Source organism: Hydra viridissima, unplaced genomic scaffold, assembly GCF_058129835.1.
Source record: "Hydra viridissima isolate aposymbiotic clone 2 unplaced genomic scaffold, HvirCarnegie_v1 scaffold_11, whole genome shotgun sequence".
NCBI classification, from domain to species: domain Eukaryota; kingdom Metazoa; phylum Cnidaria; class Hydrozoa; order Anthoathecata; family Hydridae; genus Hydra; species Hydra viridissima.
The window spans coordinates 6035394-6054710 of record NW_028324310.1 but is presented as its reverse complement, the minus strand read 5'-3'; the positions used below and the strand labels follow the sequence as shown (position 1 = coordinate 6054710).

The window sequence follows — 19317 nt, the reverse complement described above, 5'->3', positions numbered from 1 at the left end:
ATGCTTTTTTTAAATTGCAATATAATTTGCTTTTATTTTTGAATTAATTTTATAGGTGTTTTCTACATCTTAAACAAGCAATTAACTCATACATTGCAGAGGAATCTGCTCTGCATGATAAATATTTGCTATTTAAAATGGAGCAAAAGGAAAAACAGAATGCAATTCAATTGATGGAAAGCAAGTATAGCTTGATTGAGAAGTTTGATGAAACTGTGGTAACAATTTGATATAAATATGCATTTTCAAAATAAGCCATTTAAGTAATACTTTATTTAAGTAATAAGTTTAGTTTTTCAATTTGCATGAAGTAAAATGAATGTTATTTTAATAAAATCTTTTTTATTACTTTTAAAGTTTAAAATTATTTTTAAAGTTATTAAAACAAGATATTATCAAAAAAATTATTCAAAACAATGGGTTTGGAAAGTCAAGACTTAAAAATCATCGAAATGAGGTAAAAGTTTTGTAAGTTGATTTTAAAGGTTTTTTTTTTTTAAATAGTTATTTAATATAAAGTTTTTGTTTTTAAATAGTTATTTAATTGTTTTATGTTGTAACACAAAACCTTTGTTAACAAATGAATAATTAACTTGGGACCTTCAAGCAGTAATAGAAACTGAATCCTAGAAACACCTGTGAACTAAATTTAAAAAAAAAATTTTTTTTAATAGAAAAATAAAATAAATTTTTACAAAAAATGATATTTTTTTCTTGCATAAGGTTTCTGAAATGTTTTTATAGTAGGTTTTTGAGATTAAAAATACAGCACATTTTAAAAGATATTGTATATTCATACAACATTTTATAAGTCATAAAGTTGTGAAAATGAATGTGCATTAGTAAAAAGTTCGAAGATAATAAAACTGCACATATTATTGATTGGGGTCATATTACGTCTGCATAAACATCCTTGTGAAACCCACCAAAGTGACTGCATAATAGTTTGAATAGTTTTTTTTTTTATTTCAGCAAAGGTCTAGTTAATTAAAGTAAACGTGTTAGATAATTATGCGAAATATGTGGCAACAATATTTTAAAGGTCAGATAGGATTCGTAAAACATCGATAGTGTCAGATAGGATTCGTAAAACATCGATTCTGTGATTAGTAACGGAAACTTTCGGCTCCAGGTGAAACCAAAACATTCGTTCGTCGGAAATTTTGATTCAAGTTATTGCCCAAATCAATCGAAATTTTAATTAGGAGATTTTACTGAACTAAAATTTTGGTTTCAGTCACTCACTACTGGTGATTTTGAAAATGCTGAATGTTCAGCAAGCCCATTTAGCTCAATAATAACAAAATAAGACATTCATGGAATCAATATTTGGGTGCCATATGAGTTCCAAGAAATTCATCTCATAAAGTAATTATCAGATGAATTTCAGGGAGGTCCTGCAATAATTTCTTTAAACATGAAAAAAAATTATTCTTTTTTAAAATGAGTAATAACAAGTGCTGAGAAGTGGATAGAAAATAATGTTGACCAAAAAGGTCATGGAGTATGATGCTTGGTTCATCAAATTAGTTTATTAGTAGATATTCATTCAAAACAAAGTTATATATCAGTCTATGCAATGTCATAGGCATTGTGTATTTTTAGCTTTTGGCAAGAAACAAAAGGTATTTTAAAAGTCTGCATGATTTGGATTTTCTTATATTATTATTATTTCAAAGTTTACTTGAAGTTATTATACTCTGCCCTGATGAATGATATGATTTCATCAAACAGAATTAACCAGAAGTCAAATGAGGTGTTGTTATTTCAAATATACATATATAACACTTGTAATATGAATAAAAATATAAATCAAAGTTGTAAAAAAACATAAAATACTGAAATACCAGTTTTTAAATATGAATTCGTTTGATGTAAATTAAGTCAAGTTCATGTTTAAGTTTTAAGCTTCAATATTCTGTGAGCTTTAAATTAATCATAAACTTCTCTAAATTTGTTTGCTAGAAAAAGAAGAAAACATTTTTTTGTTGACCTATATAAATTTATAAATTCATAAGATATTGTGAATAATATTTGAAAAATTGAATTGCCCCAGTCACTCTAAAGTTATTACCTAATAAGAATCCTTTGATTATATATATATATATATATATATATATATATATATATATATATATATATATATATATATATATATATATATATATATATATATATATATATATATATATAATCAAAAAATGTTCCAAATTTTTTTTTTTCTTTCGAAAATTTCTTTTTTAGTTGATTACAGCCACCCAACAAAAAATACTAATGATGAAGAATGAGTTTGAACAATGTCTAAATAAATTTCAAAACCTACAAAAACAAGAATTGATGTTGTTTTTAAAGATAAGCATAAAAAATTTGCAGCTTTTAACTCGATCAAGGTAAAACATGTCTAAAGTTTCTCTTAAATATTGCATGTAGTTTATATGTTAAGTAAATAATGAAATCAATTATTAACTTTATTACCACAGTTTTAAATGTAAAACCCTGTTGTATAAATGTTAAAGACGGTGATAATTACTGTTGTCTATAATCATTTGATACTTTGAATGTCTCATAAAATAGAGTGTTGTCTTTTATAGCTTTTAATTAAGCAATAAACCTTAAAAAAAAGTTCTTTTATTCATTTTGTGTCCTTTTTTACAAATTACTAAGAAAAGGCTTCTATCTTTTTGTTATTGTAGCTGCCTCATAATAATACTTTCTATTTGAAACTGAAGTTTGATTTTTATTAAAGATGCAACTCGACAAATCGCTTAAATCCACAATTTAAGCAGCCGGGTGAAGTGCTCTTAAAAAGTATAATCAAACTTTATAATGTACCTGAGTATTGTTCTCCTGATTTTACTTTGGATTACATTTTACAATCAACTAAAAAAGGTAAAATTTTTCATAATGTTATTTTTTACAAAAATAAAATATTAAACAATTCCTTTTTTAAGTAACAAACTGTTTAAAGAACGAAAGTAGCATCATATGTATATATATGTATATATACATATATATATATGTATATATATGTATATATACATATATATATATGTATATATATATGTATATATATGTATATATACACATATATATATGTATATATACACATATATATATGTATATATACACATATATATATGTATATATACACATATATATATGTATATATACACATATATATATATGTATATATACACATATATATGTTAACATACACATATATATGTATATATACACATATATATGTATATATACACATATATATATATGTATATATACACATATATATGTATATATATATGTATATATATATGTGTGTATATGTATATATGCGTATATATATGTGTATATATATGTGTATATATATGTATATATATGTATATATATATGTATATATATATATGTATATATATATAAGTATATATATATATATGAAGCTACTTTCGTTCTTTAAACAGTTTGTTATTTACAGAGGTTATTTAGTTACTTTGTAGCCTAACATTCTTTTTCCGATTTATATAGGGATACCTTTTACTTATTTAGCATTGCTCCCTGCAGAGATCGTTTTTCTAAAAGTATTTTTCAAAGATTTTGATGGTAACGTTTTTTTTTTTTTTTTTTTTTTTTTTTTTTTTTTTTTTATTTTTTTTTTTTTTTTGCTTTTAAGCCAATTAGAGATTGTTTTCATGAAAATCAAGATATGCTCTTGTCCAGATAATACTGGTCTTCAGTTATGGATCTGAGACATTTGACAGAATGTCAACACAAATAACACTCCTAAGGACAATTTCATTCTTTAATGGGATATAGGTTACGCTGCATAAGAAACTATCGGGAGAGTTTGAGTTATCTGTCTGACTTTTTTTTGATAAATGCGGTCCATATTGCTCCGCTTTTTCAAAAGAAGTATAAGTAATTATTTGTAAATTAAAGAGTTACATCTCTTGTTGTTAGCAATATTACACCAAATAATTATATAGGTTCTCTAAAGATGGTAATTGCAGATAATTCCTGATCGTGAGATAACTCCTAACAGCTAACTGGAATACAAGTCTAATTTTTACCAGTGCACTATGGGATAAAATAATAAAAATTGATCACAAAAATCAAAAATCACAATTTTTTATTTTCAATTTAAATATGATTTTTTATTAACTAGGGGTTATAGAAATTTGTAGCTAAACGAACTTTGAAAATATCTCTCACGGTATTCATATTGTAGGTTATCGAAATTGATATTTATCATGGCCTACTTTATTTATACGGCCGGATATTTTGCATTTTGAAAAAAAAAATAGAAGGCCAGTATTCAAAAAGTCTTAAGTTTTCGTAATGTTTCGAAAACTTAAGACTTTTTGAATATTTGCAAATGTATTTTACTTTCTAAATTTAAAAAGTCGACAAAAGTAGTTTATATTCATAAATTTAGATACTAAACGAATATTATATAAGAAATAAATAAATAAAAAGATATCAAAACAAGCCTTTATTTTAAAACTTAGAATTTAAGTAAACAGACACAATTTAAAAAACAAGAATATTTATATAAAATCTTTAAATCTTTTTATTTTTTCATCAAAATAAAAAATTGTATTTTATATAATTTATTGAGTTTTTACAAATTTTCTCTTTTTAAAAGATTTTACATGATCAACAACTACTTCGCTGGTAGAGATAATTCTTTTATTATTAAGAAAAATGTTGATAACAATTCTTCCAGCAAGTTTTATCCCAGTTTTCTCATGCATGGGACAAGAAAAAGTCTGAAAAGAGTCACAAAAGTGATTTAACAAATATTCTAAAGCTTGTCGTGCATGTAAATTAAGTTTCTTTATTTTGTTATAAGAGTTATAATCATAGCAAACGATGTGCAAACATAATCCAAAAGTTATGGTGAAGGAATAGTGAGACCACCCCTAGAAATAATTGTTAAATAAGTATGATCAGGATTGCTTTCATCAATATTAGCACAACATAAAAATTCTTGGCAACATGTACCAAAGCATTTTTTTAGTTTCTTTGCTATATATCCAGCAATATGAGCACCTACTTCTCTACTTTCTGGTGCTAGATTCATGATTTCTGGAGTACACTGAGTTGGATCGATATCAAGAAGAAAGTTTTTCAAATCTGTTAAATTATTTTCTGACTCGAGTGGCACTTTCAAACTATCATCAAAGTTAATACTTTCTCTAACTATACTTTTGATTTTTAATATTTTTTCAGAAATAGTGACATCTTTTAAACCAACCAAAAATCTTCCACCACTCATTTGTCTATATTGTCCAAATCTCCTTTTTAATTAATCACTTTGAAACCTCCCAGTTAAAACAAAGTTATATCTGTCATTAAGTGAGTCCTCAATCAATGAGGCATGACAATTAAGTGTTCTTATCAATGCTGCAGCTGTTTGAGCACTTAAAGTAAACTTCTCACAGTTTGGTACCTTTTGCAATTGCCAAGCTTAAATCCAGTGTGCCATTTCCCAAAGAAATTCAGGTTTTTTATCTCCAGAAACAATTGCATTACCTAAAATATTACACGTTGAATACTGACTTTTTGAATTTGATAAAACCCAACACTTGTAAAATAATGTCAAAAAATCTGCACTACTTTTAAGATCAGGGAAATATGAGTGAATTGCTGCAGAAGTAGTTACATTAAAAATTGCAAGCGCTAAAGAAACATTTTGTTTGAAATTGCCTGGATGTAATACTTTCATTGTTATTTTTGGTGCTTTACGCAAACCAGCATCAAGAGCGAGGTCTTTTTTCATAAATATTGTGGAAGGTGCTCCATTTTATTTCTCTGACACATACAATTATAGGATCTTTAAATCCATCAAACTTAAAATCTGAAAATAAAAATCTTTTACAATTTAACAAATTATTTCTGATATTTTTAATAAGATGTACAACATCAAAACAAAGGTAAATCTTTTTTAGATTGTAAATAAAAAACAAATCTTCAGCTTGTTGATTTGATGCACAAAGGATTTTTTTGAAACAAGAAACATTAGAGGAATGGTTGTCACACACAATAACTCTAACATTAAATTCACATTCAGTAAGAATATGAAGACATTCAAAAATTTCTTCTTTCAACCATTCAGCATTGATTGTTTTTTTAGGTGATGATTTAATCACATATGGAATGTTTTGTTTCAGGCCAACTATCATAAAACAAACTATTCCATTATACAATTCTCCAGACTCATCACTACCAATCATCTCTCCACCAAAATACTCTTCACATTTTTGCAAGTACATTTCATCAAAAATCAAGCAAATGTCTTGAGATATCTTCCCTTCTAATTTTAAATGTTTTGCACAACTTAGAGCATCAATATTTCCACTATTTATTTTTTTAAGTAAAGATATTGATGGTAAAGGCAATTCTTCACGCAAAAGTTGGTATGACTGAGTAGAAGTATATCGTAACATCAGTGAATACTTTATAATTTTAGCTGAAAAAATAGGTTTCTTTATATAATTAGTTTGCTGTAATTCAGTCAATATATAGATGAAAATTGTTCAGCTTGTGATTTAATGTAGGTAGGAAAAATTATAAAGCATACTTTTACAAGATAAACAACAATCTCTTCCATGACGAAACCACTGAGGCAATAGCAGGGGTGAACCTTTGTAAAATAATTTAACATGCATCTCATTGTTTATGCGAATGCACTCTGTAACTTCAGGAATAGATAAAGTACTATGACTCAATTTATAAAAAATTACATGATCATCATACTTCAAGAATGAAAAACCATCTGGAGCAATACTTTCAGTAATATCACCAAAGTTATTAATCAAATCACTCAATAAAAACTGTCCATATTGATCTGGCTGAAATATTCTTTTAGTTGGTGATTTTCTTAACGAATTAGAAGATTTTATAAGTTGTGATGGACCTTCTTCAGGGAAATTTGTGCAATCCAAAATAGTTGGAGTAGTTTTTTATTAATCGAAAACGTTGATTCGTATTGTGAGGGCGGTGGATTTTTTTATTATTATTATTATTATTATTATTTTAATGTTTGTTCTGTTGCAGTAAAGGGGAAGGGGAAGGGGAAGGGGAAGTTTGGGTTTAGTGTTATGTTTGGATTAGGTATATGGAGGTTGGGAACAAGGTTAATGGTTTGGGGAGTATTTGGTTAGGAAAGGGCTAGGTTTGGGAATAGTTTGGTTAGGAATGGGCAAGGTCTAATCAAAATGGCTTAACTTAAATTCGCCGTCCTCAGTATATTCTATAATATAAAACTCAACAATTGTTCTATTAATGTGTAATGGTAAGCACTCTATATTTGTGTGACGTAAGTGTAATAGCGCGGATATGCTAAGGTGCGCGGTAAAGCATCAAACTTTTCAATAACAATATTTAACGCATATAGTAATAACAACAATAATATTAATAATCGAAATGCAAACAAAAGTACTTACTACTGGTTCTTCTTCTCTTACTTATTTTTCTTAATAAATATTCTCAAATATTCTCATCAATATATATTCTCTTAAAATTAACTCATGCAAATATCAATAAATCAATACAGATAATAACGCTTATTTAAAGTTACTCAAATATCTTTTCTTACCAATTCTTCTCGTAAGTTTCTCTTTAAAATCTTCGTAAATACTTCTCATAAAATTCTCTTTAAATCTTTAAAAATCCTTTTTTCATAAATTCCTCTTTTAAATCTCTTAAAACTCTTTTCTCATAAAATTATCTTTTAAATCTCTTACTCTTAACTCTTACTTTGCCATTTTAAAACCTCTTCAAAAACTCTTAAAAACTCTCTTCAGAAACTGTCCTCCCAAAACTTCTTTTCTTTTTTTGAGCTTTTTATAGTTTTCGGTTGTTTACCGTTTTGCTACTTATTCATCATTTATTTATATGACAGGTTGAATAAGTTTCCGTGCGTACATCTTTTCTTGGTTGTTGTTATTTTTTTATTTTTCTTTTCGCTTTATCGTTTATTCATATGACAAATTCAATAAGTCTCTGTGCGTACGTCTTTTCTTGGTTGTTGTTGCTTTTTACTTTTCTTTTCGCTTTATCATCTTATTCATATGACAAATTCAATAAGTCTCCGTGCGTACTTTTTGTTGCTTGACTCACTCTTTTTTGTTCGAATATTATATGCTTGAGTCGGGTAAAACTTAAAGATAATGTTTACAATTTTATCATTTTCCCTCCTCACAGTATTACCTTTCTTATAATATTTTTTTTCAAAATGTTTTATGCATATTACGGAAGAATTAGTAGGTGTCCAATCTTTTCTATTTACAAATTAAATCCAATTTTTTTTCAACTCTTCATTTTTGGAAACGAAAATACTACTGAAGATACTTCACCATCATAATTTGAACGACAATTCACAATACAACATTTGTTAACCATATTCTTTGAAACTCCAGTTGCTCCTTTAAAAACGCCTCACGAAAAAAAACTGGCCTTCTATTTTTTTTTTCAAAATTTGATTCAATAATCAAATTTTGAAAAAAAAAATAGAAATGCAAAATATCCGGCCGTATAGATAAAGTAGGCCATGATATTTATTAATTTAAAAAAAAAAAAAAAAAAAAAGAAAATTTCTGATATTTCTTGCAAAAAATTTGCACAAACAAGTAGAAGCTTTTCCCACAACACATATTTAATAGTTACAAATGTGATTCTTAGCAATTGATTGCAACTGATCAGATCTATATTTCTCCACGTATAAAACATTTTAAGAAATATTGAGAGATACGGAATTTGGGGTTATTACCATATTTTTGGCTTTACAAGACCCGCATTCTTTATAGTATCAAAAAGTATCAATTATTTTGGTACCAAATGAAAGGTGAATACTCTGGGTTTCAAAAAGGTTAAGGTTATAAACCCTTCAAAATCCCCGTTTGAGAGTTATAGAATTTCAAACAGAATAATGGAATTTCACAAAAACCTCAATTTGAGGGGGGTGTAAACTTTATAAAGTCATTAAAGCCGATCAAAAAGAGATTATTGAATCAAATTTGAAATTTGTTGATGAATATAAGAAAAATTTAAAATTAAAAAAAAAATAACAAACTTGGCTTATTGCCCTCATATTTGGGGCTGGGGGGCTAACATTTTGGGGTTTTTGTTGTTCCCCGTCTCCAATCACCGCAATTTTTTGCGTAGCATCCTCATTCCTTATATATATGAACATACTTAAATATGGAGTTTTCTTCATGTTTCAAAGTTGCTTAGCTCAAACATCAAAAAAAGTTGTCTACGGCCTTGCTAATACATGCATGTGATCATCTTTATAATTTGATTTTAAATAAATATTATTTCTGAAAGCCTACATGCACAAAATATTTATTTAAGTATAACTCGCTTTTAAGTAAAAATTCTTGCTGCCCTTAACTGTCACGAACATTTGGACTTATAAGTATAAATGGTTCAAAATGCCTGCCTCTCTTCATAAAATTCTTTGTCATTCAAAAAACATTATGACACTACCATTATCACCTGGATTTTTTTGTGAAGAGGGAGCTGAATCTTGTAATAAGTACTATAGGCAGAATCGTAGGTATCATTCTCGAAAGTGTTCTCGTAAAAGTAATTTGCTCGATGTTTTTTTATCGAGCATTAGATTCATCGGACCCTATAGTGTCTTCAGCAAAACTGGATGTGAGAATGAAAAGGATTAAACATCAGGTATCAGGTGCTGTCAAAAATTTCCTATTATTTAAAAATTATGAACAAGAAGCTGATTGGGACTCTACAACTGAGGAATCAAATTTCATGGATTTAAATTAAGGTTCTCTTATTGACTATTTTGAAGACATGGACTTAGATATTTAGCAGTAAATTTTTCATATTTATTAATTATTAAATAACTGCAATATCTACCTACTTATAATATCTTATAATATAATTCTTAATGCTCTAATAAAAAACTTAAACTATTTTTCATTTACTTTTTATTGAGAACATTTCAAAAAATTGAAAATTTCTCAGGACTAAGTCCAATCTTCAAGTCTCTAATTTTGCAAATATTCTGATGAAAACCAATATGGGGTTTTTGAAATGACATTTACAGGCATAAACAAAAAAAATAATCACAAATATTTTTGTGCAAAATTTGTATACTTTTGTCCCATAGTGCAGTGCCTCTAAAATAAATGGTTTCTATTTTAGTGGCATCATTTAAACTCAAATCTTCACAAACTCAAAGTTTAACTAATAAAATCTCTTAAAACAATAAATATTGCTTATTAGACCTGATTGCTCAAGTTTGCTTAAAGTTGCCTGCCATACTCAAGTAACTCTGTTTGACTGTGTTCGTTTTTAACAAAAGAAAAGTTGACTTTTACTGACATTTTTTAAAAATCTTAAACATTTGTCCTTAATATTTTACGAGTTACTATTTTGTAGGCATGATCACAAAGCTGAGGATGCATCAAAAAAATTCCCCTACAATATCGTCTCTTTACAATAGCCAAAGGAAAGGAAGAATAATCACTGATGATAGCTTGACATTTGAAAATGCAGTTTACACATGGTATGTTTTTATAACGTTAATTTAAGTCGTAAATAAAAAGAGTTTTGTGTTCCGAGTGAAGTTTTAATTTATGTTAAATAATATGTCGTCGTTGTGTTGGTTCACAAACAAATCATTAAGATTGCGGTTACAATTTTCATCTTCAATCTTGCAGAGAGCGGCTATTACAAATTTCTTTCAAACCAAAATAAAACTAAATATAAAACTAAGATCTCAAAAATTGATAATGTTGATCCATTTACCTTAAAATAGATCTCCCTAAGCCGGAATTCCATCCTAAAATCTCCCATGGCGATGATGATTTTTTAAAGTTGTATTTTGACAAATGTTCTATTTCTTAAAGACTGGTCATTCTACTAATTGATGAAGTTTACGTTAAACCACAATTAACTTCAAGGAGGTAACATTTTTGGTAAATCTGTTAACACCCCAAATGAATTGGCAAAAACAGTTTTGGGTTTAATGATTTGTTCTTTGTTTGGTGGAAAACAGTTTTTGTATAAGGCATTACCAGTAACAGGTTTAGATGCTAAATATCAGTATGATAAAACAATGCAAACGATTGAAACAATAAATTGTGACGGTTCTGTTGTTGCTATTTTTTGCTAAAATAATAAAGTAAATAAAAAGTTTTTTGGAATGTTTAATCTCCGTAATACTTGGTGCACTAATGATAATATTTTTCTTCTTTATGATTTTGTTCATTTAATAAAATCTACTCACAATAATTGGCTCACAGAAAAATGCCAAAAACTATGTTTTATTTATGAAGGTGTTTTAAGAACTGCAAAATGGTCAGATTTTAAAAAACTTTTTCAATATGATGCTATTGTAAAACTGTCTAAACTAAATGAAACTGCAATTTTTCCTAAACCAATCGAACGTCAAAATGTGTCAACTTGTTTAAGAGTATTTTGTGATGAGACTGTAGCTGCTTTAAAAACTCATCCATAAAAAATGTTGATGCCACCACAGTTTTTTTTATCTATTTTTATCAAATTTTTTAAAATTGTTAAATTTAAAGGACTTTATGAAAACACTTGTACTAAAGATGAAAATCGTGCTGTTTTTTCATCAAACAATGATGAACGTTTGAACTTTCTTTTAAATTTGGCTGATATGATCGAAAAAATGGTACCTGAAATGCAAGGTCAAAGGATAAAAAAATTTATCCAAAGATACTTCTCGTGCTTTTTCCCATACGTGTCGTGGAATGGTTGAACTAGTGAAACATTTACTAATTACAAGTCATAAGTATGTTTGTTTTGGACATTTTACTAGTGACCCCATTGAGAAACCATTTGGAAAATTTCGACAAAGATCAGGTAGTACCTATTTTATAAATGTTCAGCAAATATAGCAAAAAGTGGACGGAAAAAAAAACAAAACTTTGCTTAAATCTTGGTATCATAACTAATGATTTAGAAGTTTTATCAAGTCATTTTTGTGACAAATGTAATTATGTAATGCAAGATGATACCTTGTTAAATGTTTTTCATAATCTTCCTGTTATTGAAAGCGATTTGTCTGAAGAAATTAAAATGTCTTTGTATTGCTAGCTATGTCAGTAGAGAAGATCCCCCAGTTGAAGATGCATCATTTTGTTTTGACCAATTTGGAGAATATATCAGAGAGATTAATCATGGTGTGTTAACTTCGCCATTGGATATTTTGTTCATACATTTTATTTCGCCATCTTTATAAATGTGTCTGTCGTGTTAGCTTATCTAACAGCTTTTTGATAGTATCTGACTTTTATGGATTTACCAACGTTTCAAAAAAACATTGTAGAATCTCTGCCAATATATTTTTTAACAATTTTTGCCACCTTTACTCCCCGCGATCTTCAAAGGAACCCAAAATGAAAATATTGAAACAATCTTAAACGTGATATATATATATATCGTTTTTTTAACTAATTGTAGTTTTATTTTGAAAAGTTAAGTTGTTCTTTTTCATAAATGTTTGAGCTTTTAGTACTATAAAAAGTTTGCATTTAATAAACGATTTTTTTCATTTAGGAGGTTTTATTTGTTACAAAAACCTTTGTGATAAATTAATTACTATCTAATGAATCTATTAGATCCCAAAAAAACGAATGCTTCCATTAAAAAAAAAAAAAAAAAAAAACTCGCCTGTAGTTTTTTTAAAAGCCGATTGTTTACTCGGCCTGTCACTATAGTTGGCCATGACTGTCGACTTAATCGATAACTGTATTTTTCAAAGTCGACCAAAAGAGAGCATTCCGCCATCGGAAATGGCGTAAATGCGTAAATCCCGATGTGAGAAATAGTTTATAAAGGTGACTCCGATGTGAAACGATGGTGAGGAACCGGTATCACATCGGAGGTGCGATGTAGTCCGAGGCCTATGCGAAGAATTTCACGCACTCTCCGATATATTTCGAGATTTACGCATCATCGTACGATATTTTCGCGTAATTTCACAATAAATCGTATTTACAGTGTAAACAGGTAATATTGGGATATTTCCGATGTATTTATCTATAATTACGAGGTTTTCGCAAAATTACATCAAAATTTTGCAAACCATCACAAATCATCGTAAAATATCAGAAAATAAAAAAATCTTTTTTTTTTTTTTTTTTTTTTTTACATTTTATTTACATTTCGCAAACCATCACAAACCATTGTAAACACATCAGAATATTTTCTTTTTTCATTTAATTTCTATATTATTACAAAACTACAAAAATTTATCAAATAATTGATTCAGATGATGATTCAGATGATGGTTCAGATGATGAGTTTTCACCTCTGTGGCTGCCATATATTTCATCTGGTACATCTATTAGTTTACTTGATGCATCATATACTTGAAATGATGGATTTCTTCTTAATTGAGGTTTTAAAACTTTTAACTTTTTTCTGGCTGGTGGACATGTAGTTTGAGTGTGAAGCCTTTTTTTGGCTTGTATGAAAGTGTTTTTTTTTTTTAACCCAGAACCTCCATCTTGAGGTTTTTGTGATGATGCTCTTGGAATTGATGGTAACTGTGTTTCAGCTTGAGTTTCAGTGGGTTCAGGTATTTCAACTGGTGTAGGTGGAGCACCAGGCTCATCATTACAATTTTAATCTTTGCTTTGACCTGTGAATAATTCTCATGTTACTAGCACCATCTGTCACACACACTCTTTTAAGAGTGTCCCCAGCAAGGATGGGGAATTTGTTAATCATATTGTCCAATCCTTGTGCTAGTTTGATACCAGTTTTTCTGCCAATAAAGTTCTGGCAATCCAAAGTAAGCTTTTTCAACTCAAAATCCTTGTTACAATAATGGACTGTAAGGGATTCATAAGGATCATTGTTTCTGGCAGTCCAACCATCACTTGTGAAAGCAACAATTTTTGAATTAGGAATGTCTTCATCAAGTTCCTCCTGCACGTGCTTTTCTATGTTTTTGTAATGCATTGGAAGTTTGTACTTTGCTAATGTTGTCGAGCTTTTAATGATGGCGCTATAGATGCGATATTTTACTGTAAAACGTGAATTACATAGTTACAGTAAAATTTCGGTTTTACGATTTGTTTTGGTAATTTTAATAAAATGAACTAAATATTCGCTTAGTATATAATACTGCACTTCTACAAAACTTCAGTCTACAACTATTGGCCTTCCTTCTTTAACCACAGTATATTTTAAAACTATAAGTTATTTTCAGCGAAATCTCGTATTTACAGAGAAAACTCGTAATTACAGCTATAACTACATTTACGAAATATCTGTTTCTTAACAAAATGTGATGTATTATTTTAAATACTTACTCTAAATGTCCTCTGATTCCAGTAGTGCTTCCATGGGTACATTTGAGTGATTTTCTGATGCCTGGACACAGAATACATTTGGCATCATAGTTCTTTTTCTTTCCACTCTTTGTGTCAATCCATTCAATAGAATCCTCATCAATGGTGAAGTAATCCCAAGTGAGTTGAACAACCATTGTAGTTTTTTCTCGCAACCAACAAATCAATAAGTGGCAATAATCTTCTGTCTCCTAACTAAAACTCTCTTTTACAAATTTTCTCCTTCATTTATACTTTTCTTAAAATATCTTTCAAAAACCGCCATAAATAACTGCAAACACATGTTTACAATTCTTTGGTTTTCACTGGTAAAAACTATTAAAACTATTAAATCCACAACGTCATTAAATGTTCTAGAACTTTCCCCAACGGAGTTACAACCATGCTGATTGATTGATTGATCAATCTAAATATTTCTTCCCTGCCCACCTTAAAAACATCAATAATCGACTCCGGACCATGCTCATATTGGGAATTAAAACCATTCCTAGCGCAGGAACAGTATCTTATTTACTATGAAAGCCATTCTTAAAGCCAACCCGTTTAAAAAAAAAATTCAACTCATGGCCGAGCATGGGAACATTTTACTACTCTTAGGCTGGAAGAATTATCTTTTTGAAAATGTCCAAAAGTATGGAATTCAGACGGCATCAGGAGAAAACCCCCTGAGAAAAAATCCCTAGTAGTAATAATTTACTTTAACAAGTAAAAGTTACGCATTTTTAAAATTAACTTTATGTAAGTATTTTTTACATGTAATATATTATCTTACTATGCTACTTTTTAAAAAATGAATTACTTTTAAATGTAAATATATTTGATCATTTAATCTAAGTTATGTAAAGTAATATTTGTTTAAAAGTAACTTTTTAACATCAAAGTAAGTAAATGTGCTATCCCTAGTAGGTTTGTAGGAACCAAATATAAAAACTTTAATCAAATTATAGCTTTTACAGCTTTACTAGTTTTTCGTCATTCGGAAATTAATTTTCAATTAATTTCCGATGGAATGTTTAATTGCGGGGGGAATTTGCGAAAATCTAAATCGGTTTTTACAGTTAATTTACTCTTTTTATAGATTACCATCGCAATTTAATCAAATACCTCGTATTATTAGAAATACTTCGTATTTACAGTGAAATCTCGTGATAAATCATCGAATTACATCGTACCTCGAGAAACCTCGTAAGAATTTCGATGTTTTTATTTCTCCAAATTTTCTATAAAGGTTTTTCCGATAAATTACCGTACTTTATTTTGACCATCGGCCGCGTATTTTTACGATGGAAAGTAGTCCAATTACGCACTTTTGCGTAAAAACCGATGCATCGCTATCGTAAATCTCGTAAATCTCGTACGAGATTCCCGCCGAGTCCGATGGTGGGATGCTCTAGACCAAAATCGACTAATACACTTTTAAAATCGACTACGTCGAATTTAAGTCGGTTTAATGGAAATATTTGAATAAACTATTTTGTTATAATCATATACTTTAATGTTTCTTGACAATTTATTTTTTAGATGCTAAGAAAAAATAGAACTTTAAGAGAGTAAACAAAAAAACTAGGTGGTATGTAATACTGTTATAATAACACATGCTGTTGTTATATCAAGAGCATTTTATTTGTTCGATATTAGTTCATTTAATCTATTAGATGAACTAAAATCGAATAAACAAACAAAGTAAAGCGAAAATTAGAATCACAAAGTAAAGAAAAAAACACAGATGGGTATTTCATTTTATTTTTCACAACAGTTAAAGCAAAAAATTAATAAAAAATTTAGTTAATAAAAAACAGTGGTATAGATAGGTCGGGGCAGATGGGGCTGCTAAACTTTTTTTTGGGTGACAGATTTATAAAAAAATTTTAGCATCCTTAACTGAGTACCATTACACATTGCTTAACATTTTGTCTTAAAAAGCATCAACTGGTTACTATGATGAGAAAAAAGAAACATTTATGAAGTGGTGCTACATACAGCTAAGAGTTAAGTTTATCTGACACAGCAAATTAGGTTCAATGCTCAGATATTTTGGTTGAATTAAAAAAACCGCTATGAATGATATTCTTATGCATGGCTCAATCTTTATAAATAATTTATATTTACAAGATAAACAACTTATGAAGATATCTCTTTACTAATTGGTCAACATCATAACAATGTTAAAGATTGTTAAAATTAAATCAAGTAAAAAAACAGAAATATGGATGTTAGGATGAATTCCCGACTAAATCGACTTTTAGTCGATTCGTAGGAAACCCATAGTTGATTAAATCGACTATTCAATTTTTCAAAGTCGACTAATATCGACTTTCGACTAGTCGACTTTTAATCGATTTAGTCGAAGTCCATAACAACACTAACATTAATATTAATTAACCCGAACAAATATGATCAGAACAAACAAATTATTGTGACTGGTTTCAATACCTTCAAATTTTACAATAGTAAACCTCTTTGCTCTTCTTTCTTTTGACAACAATTCTGTATTTTTATCACACTGTTTTATAACCTTACGGATTCTATGAAAAAATTTCTTGCAGTTTTTAGAATGAGAACTGTAATTAAAAATGCAACAAAAGACCATATTTAAAGACATAAAGAATTTATTATTCAAATAAAACCTTTGTGTTAGAATATTTTTGTTTTGTTGATAACAATTTTTGAGTTGAAACTTATACCAAAAGAAAATAGTAGCTAGAAAAATGGCTGACCGATAAGCTTTATTACAGTTAACTTAGAAAACCGTATCTGAATAAAGTTGAGCTAAAGTTGTTTGTGAACCAACATGGGAGACAAATGTATTAAGATTTATGGCATGAAAATCAAGTTGATGAAGCTAAATTTGATTACAGTTTAGTTGTAATCTAGATACTTAGGGTAAAATTTTTTATAATATCGTAGTTATAAATTAAATAAACTAATATTTTTATTAATTATAAAAAAAAAATTAGATTAATTGAAAGTAGAATGATGTTATTTCAAGAAACTCTTTTGATTACGATGATTACGGTGAGTTTTTCTATTTCATTAGGTGGAATCAACCTGCACAAAGACTTGTCCCTTGGGTTCGAGAAGATGGTTTTAACTTATCCTATTATATTAGTCGATTCATGGAAGATGTTGCAAAACTTCAAAAAAGTAGTTATGTTGTTTATCCAGAGAAAGAACTGTATTTTTAAACCACTTTACTTTCAACCTTAAGCATTTTTATTTTTTCTTATTGTAACTTTGTTTAATTTAGAGAAAAACAAGTCGTATGAATATTTTAGACCTCAGTGCTTAAAATATTTAAGGTACATGACTTAACTCCATATGACTTAGAGTTTTATTGATTAGTAATTTTTTGATCATATTAAAGCATTGGGGGAGTTTCATATTAAAATACGTAATAAAAAATTTAAAAAAATAAAAAAAAAAGCAATGTTTTTTTTAACTTCACAAAAGATAAATATTCAATTTAACACAAATTATGAAATAATATTACCCCTAAAAAGGGAAAACTAAAAAAAAAAAAAAAAAAAAAGGAATTCTACGACAATTAAAACAATCCAGTGAATATAAATGAAAAATGGTTTGAAAGCGTAAATTATATTTACGCTTACGGAAATTAAGAAGCAATTTTGGCTATTTTCCGTGAAAATGACGTATTTCTAAGTGAACCAATCGACGTTTAAAAAATGTAAAGAATATTGGAGACAAGTGTTGTAGTGTATGAATATTTATAATATACTGACAATCGATTTATGTAGGATTAATTTTAGTATTCATTGACATATATTGTCAATCAAAATTAACAAAACAAGTATTTGTGCAAATATTTGCTTTGTTTTTAAAAGCTTTAAGTAATTTTCGCTTAATAAAAACTTCGTTTGCTTAAAGATTAAACAAACAATTATCTTGGTTCAGATATATCTGAAATAAAGTTTGTTTCATTTACAAAATGAACTTTTTTTAAATGAACAGTGTGCTTAAAGTACTTTAATTTATCAAATTCTTATCATGCTCCAATATAAAAACAAACTAAATTACTTCAATTGGTTAATCTTTAAGCAAACAAAGTTTTTATTTAGCGAAAATTTCAACTCCTAATTGTAAAATTTTACTAAGCGAAATTTAAAACTTTTAATTGTGCTCACCATTTTCTTACACCATATTCCATTCCCTACCTTTTTAAATATCTTATTCATCCCACTATGGAAGACAACTATCACATTTGGGCGAGTTCTTCTAATGATTCATTTTCTCTTCTAGACAAGTTAAAAAATGTTTGTAAATATAGTTGGATCTTCTCCAGCTTACTAGGTTTAGCTCCTGTCCCACCATCATATGATGGCATCTATTTTTCTTTTTTATAGGTACTAACATGTTCTCAGCTTCAGCAAGCTATCTTCTTTTATTCCATCAACTGTAACTCAATCTGACATTAGTTGTCATTTAGCAAATTTGCATATACCTACTGTATCTGTTCCTTTGCGCGCTAAAAATCTTTATTCATCCATTATTATTTCTTGTGCATTAAAGGTTGGAATTCTCTCCTGTTCTCATGTTTTCCTAAATCATACGATTTGTAATTTTTTAATTGCAAATCCTATGATTTAGGAAAACATAGGATTTGCAATTTTCTTAACTTTTTTAACAATTCTTGCTCTTTTACTTTATCTTTTCTTGCTTAAAGTTTACTTTTTTACTTTGTTTTTGTCACTACCAACAATGCAAGCAACACTATTTAAATTAGTAATTTTTGACAATAACCTTTGCCTTTTTTTCAGTTTAAAAAATGAAAATTTTTGAAATGTCTTTCACACTATTTAGTTCCTAAATTAAATAGCCCTAAATTTGATTCCTAAATTTAATAGTGTCAAAGACATTGCAAAAGGTTTCATCTTTTATATATATTGCAAAAGGTTTCATTAAAGAACAATCAAGATAAAAAAAATTTTTTTGTTCTCTAGATTGT

At 28.1% G+C, this 19317-nt stretch overlaps 1 protein-coding gene and 1 pseudogene across 4 annotated transcripts in view; one reads left to right on the top strand and one right to left on the bottom strand.

Moving 5' to 3' along the window:
• LOC145190865 (uncharacterized) overlaps positions 1-17671 on the top strand; it is a 44555-nt gene extending 26884 nt beyond the window's left edge. For all 3 annotated transcript variants that reach the window (XM_090067695.1, XM_090067696.1, XM_090067698.1), the window contains 7 exons: positions 56-218; positions 377-457; positions 2245-2390; positions 2747-2889; positions 3544-3597; positions 10405-10531; positions 17392-17671. In XM_090067695.1, coding sequence (XP_089923821.1) covers positions 56-218; positions 377-457; positions 2245-2390; positions 2747-2889; positions 3544-3597; positions 10405-10531; positions 17392-17539 — 862 coding nt within the window. In that variant the 3' untranslated portion in view covers positions 17540-17671. The remainder of the gene's footprint in view (positions 1-55; positions 219-376; positions 458-2244; positions 2391-2746; positions 2890-3543; positions 3598-10404; positions 10532-17391) is intronic.
• Positions 4541-7819, bottom strand: LOC149881901 (uncharacterized; annotated as a pseudogene). Its single transcript, XR_016445281.1, has 2 exons — positions 6578-7819; positions 4541-6466 (listed from the first exon to the last, which is right to left on the bottom strand). The product of XR_016445281.1 is annotated as an uncharacterized LOC149881901 (transcript).
• Positions 17672-19317: the final 1646 nt, after the last annotated feature.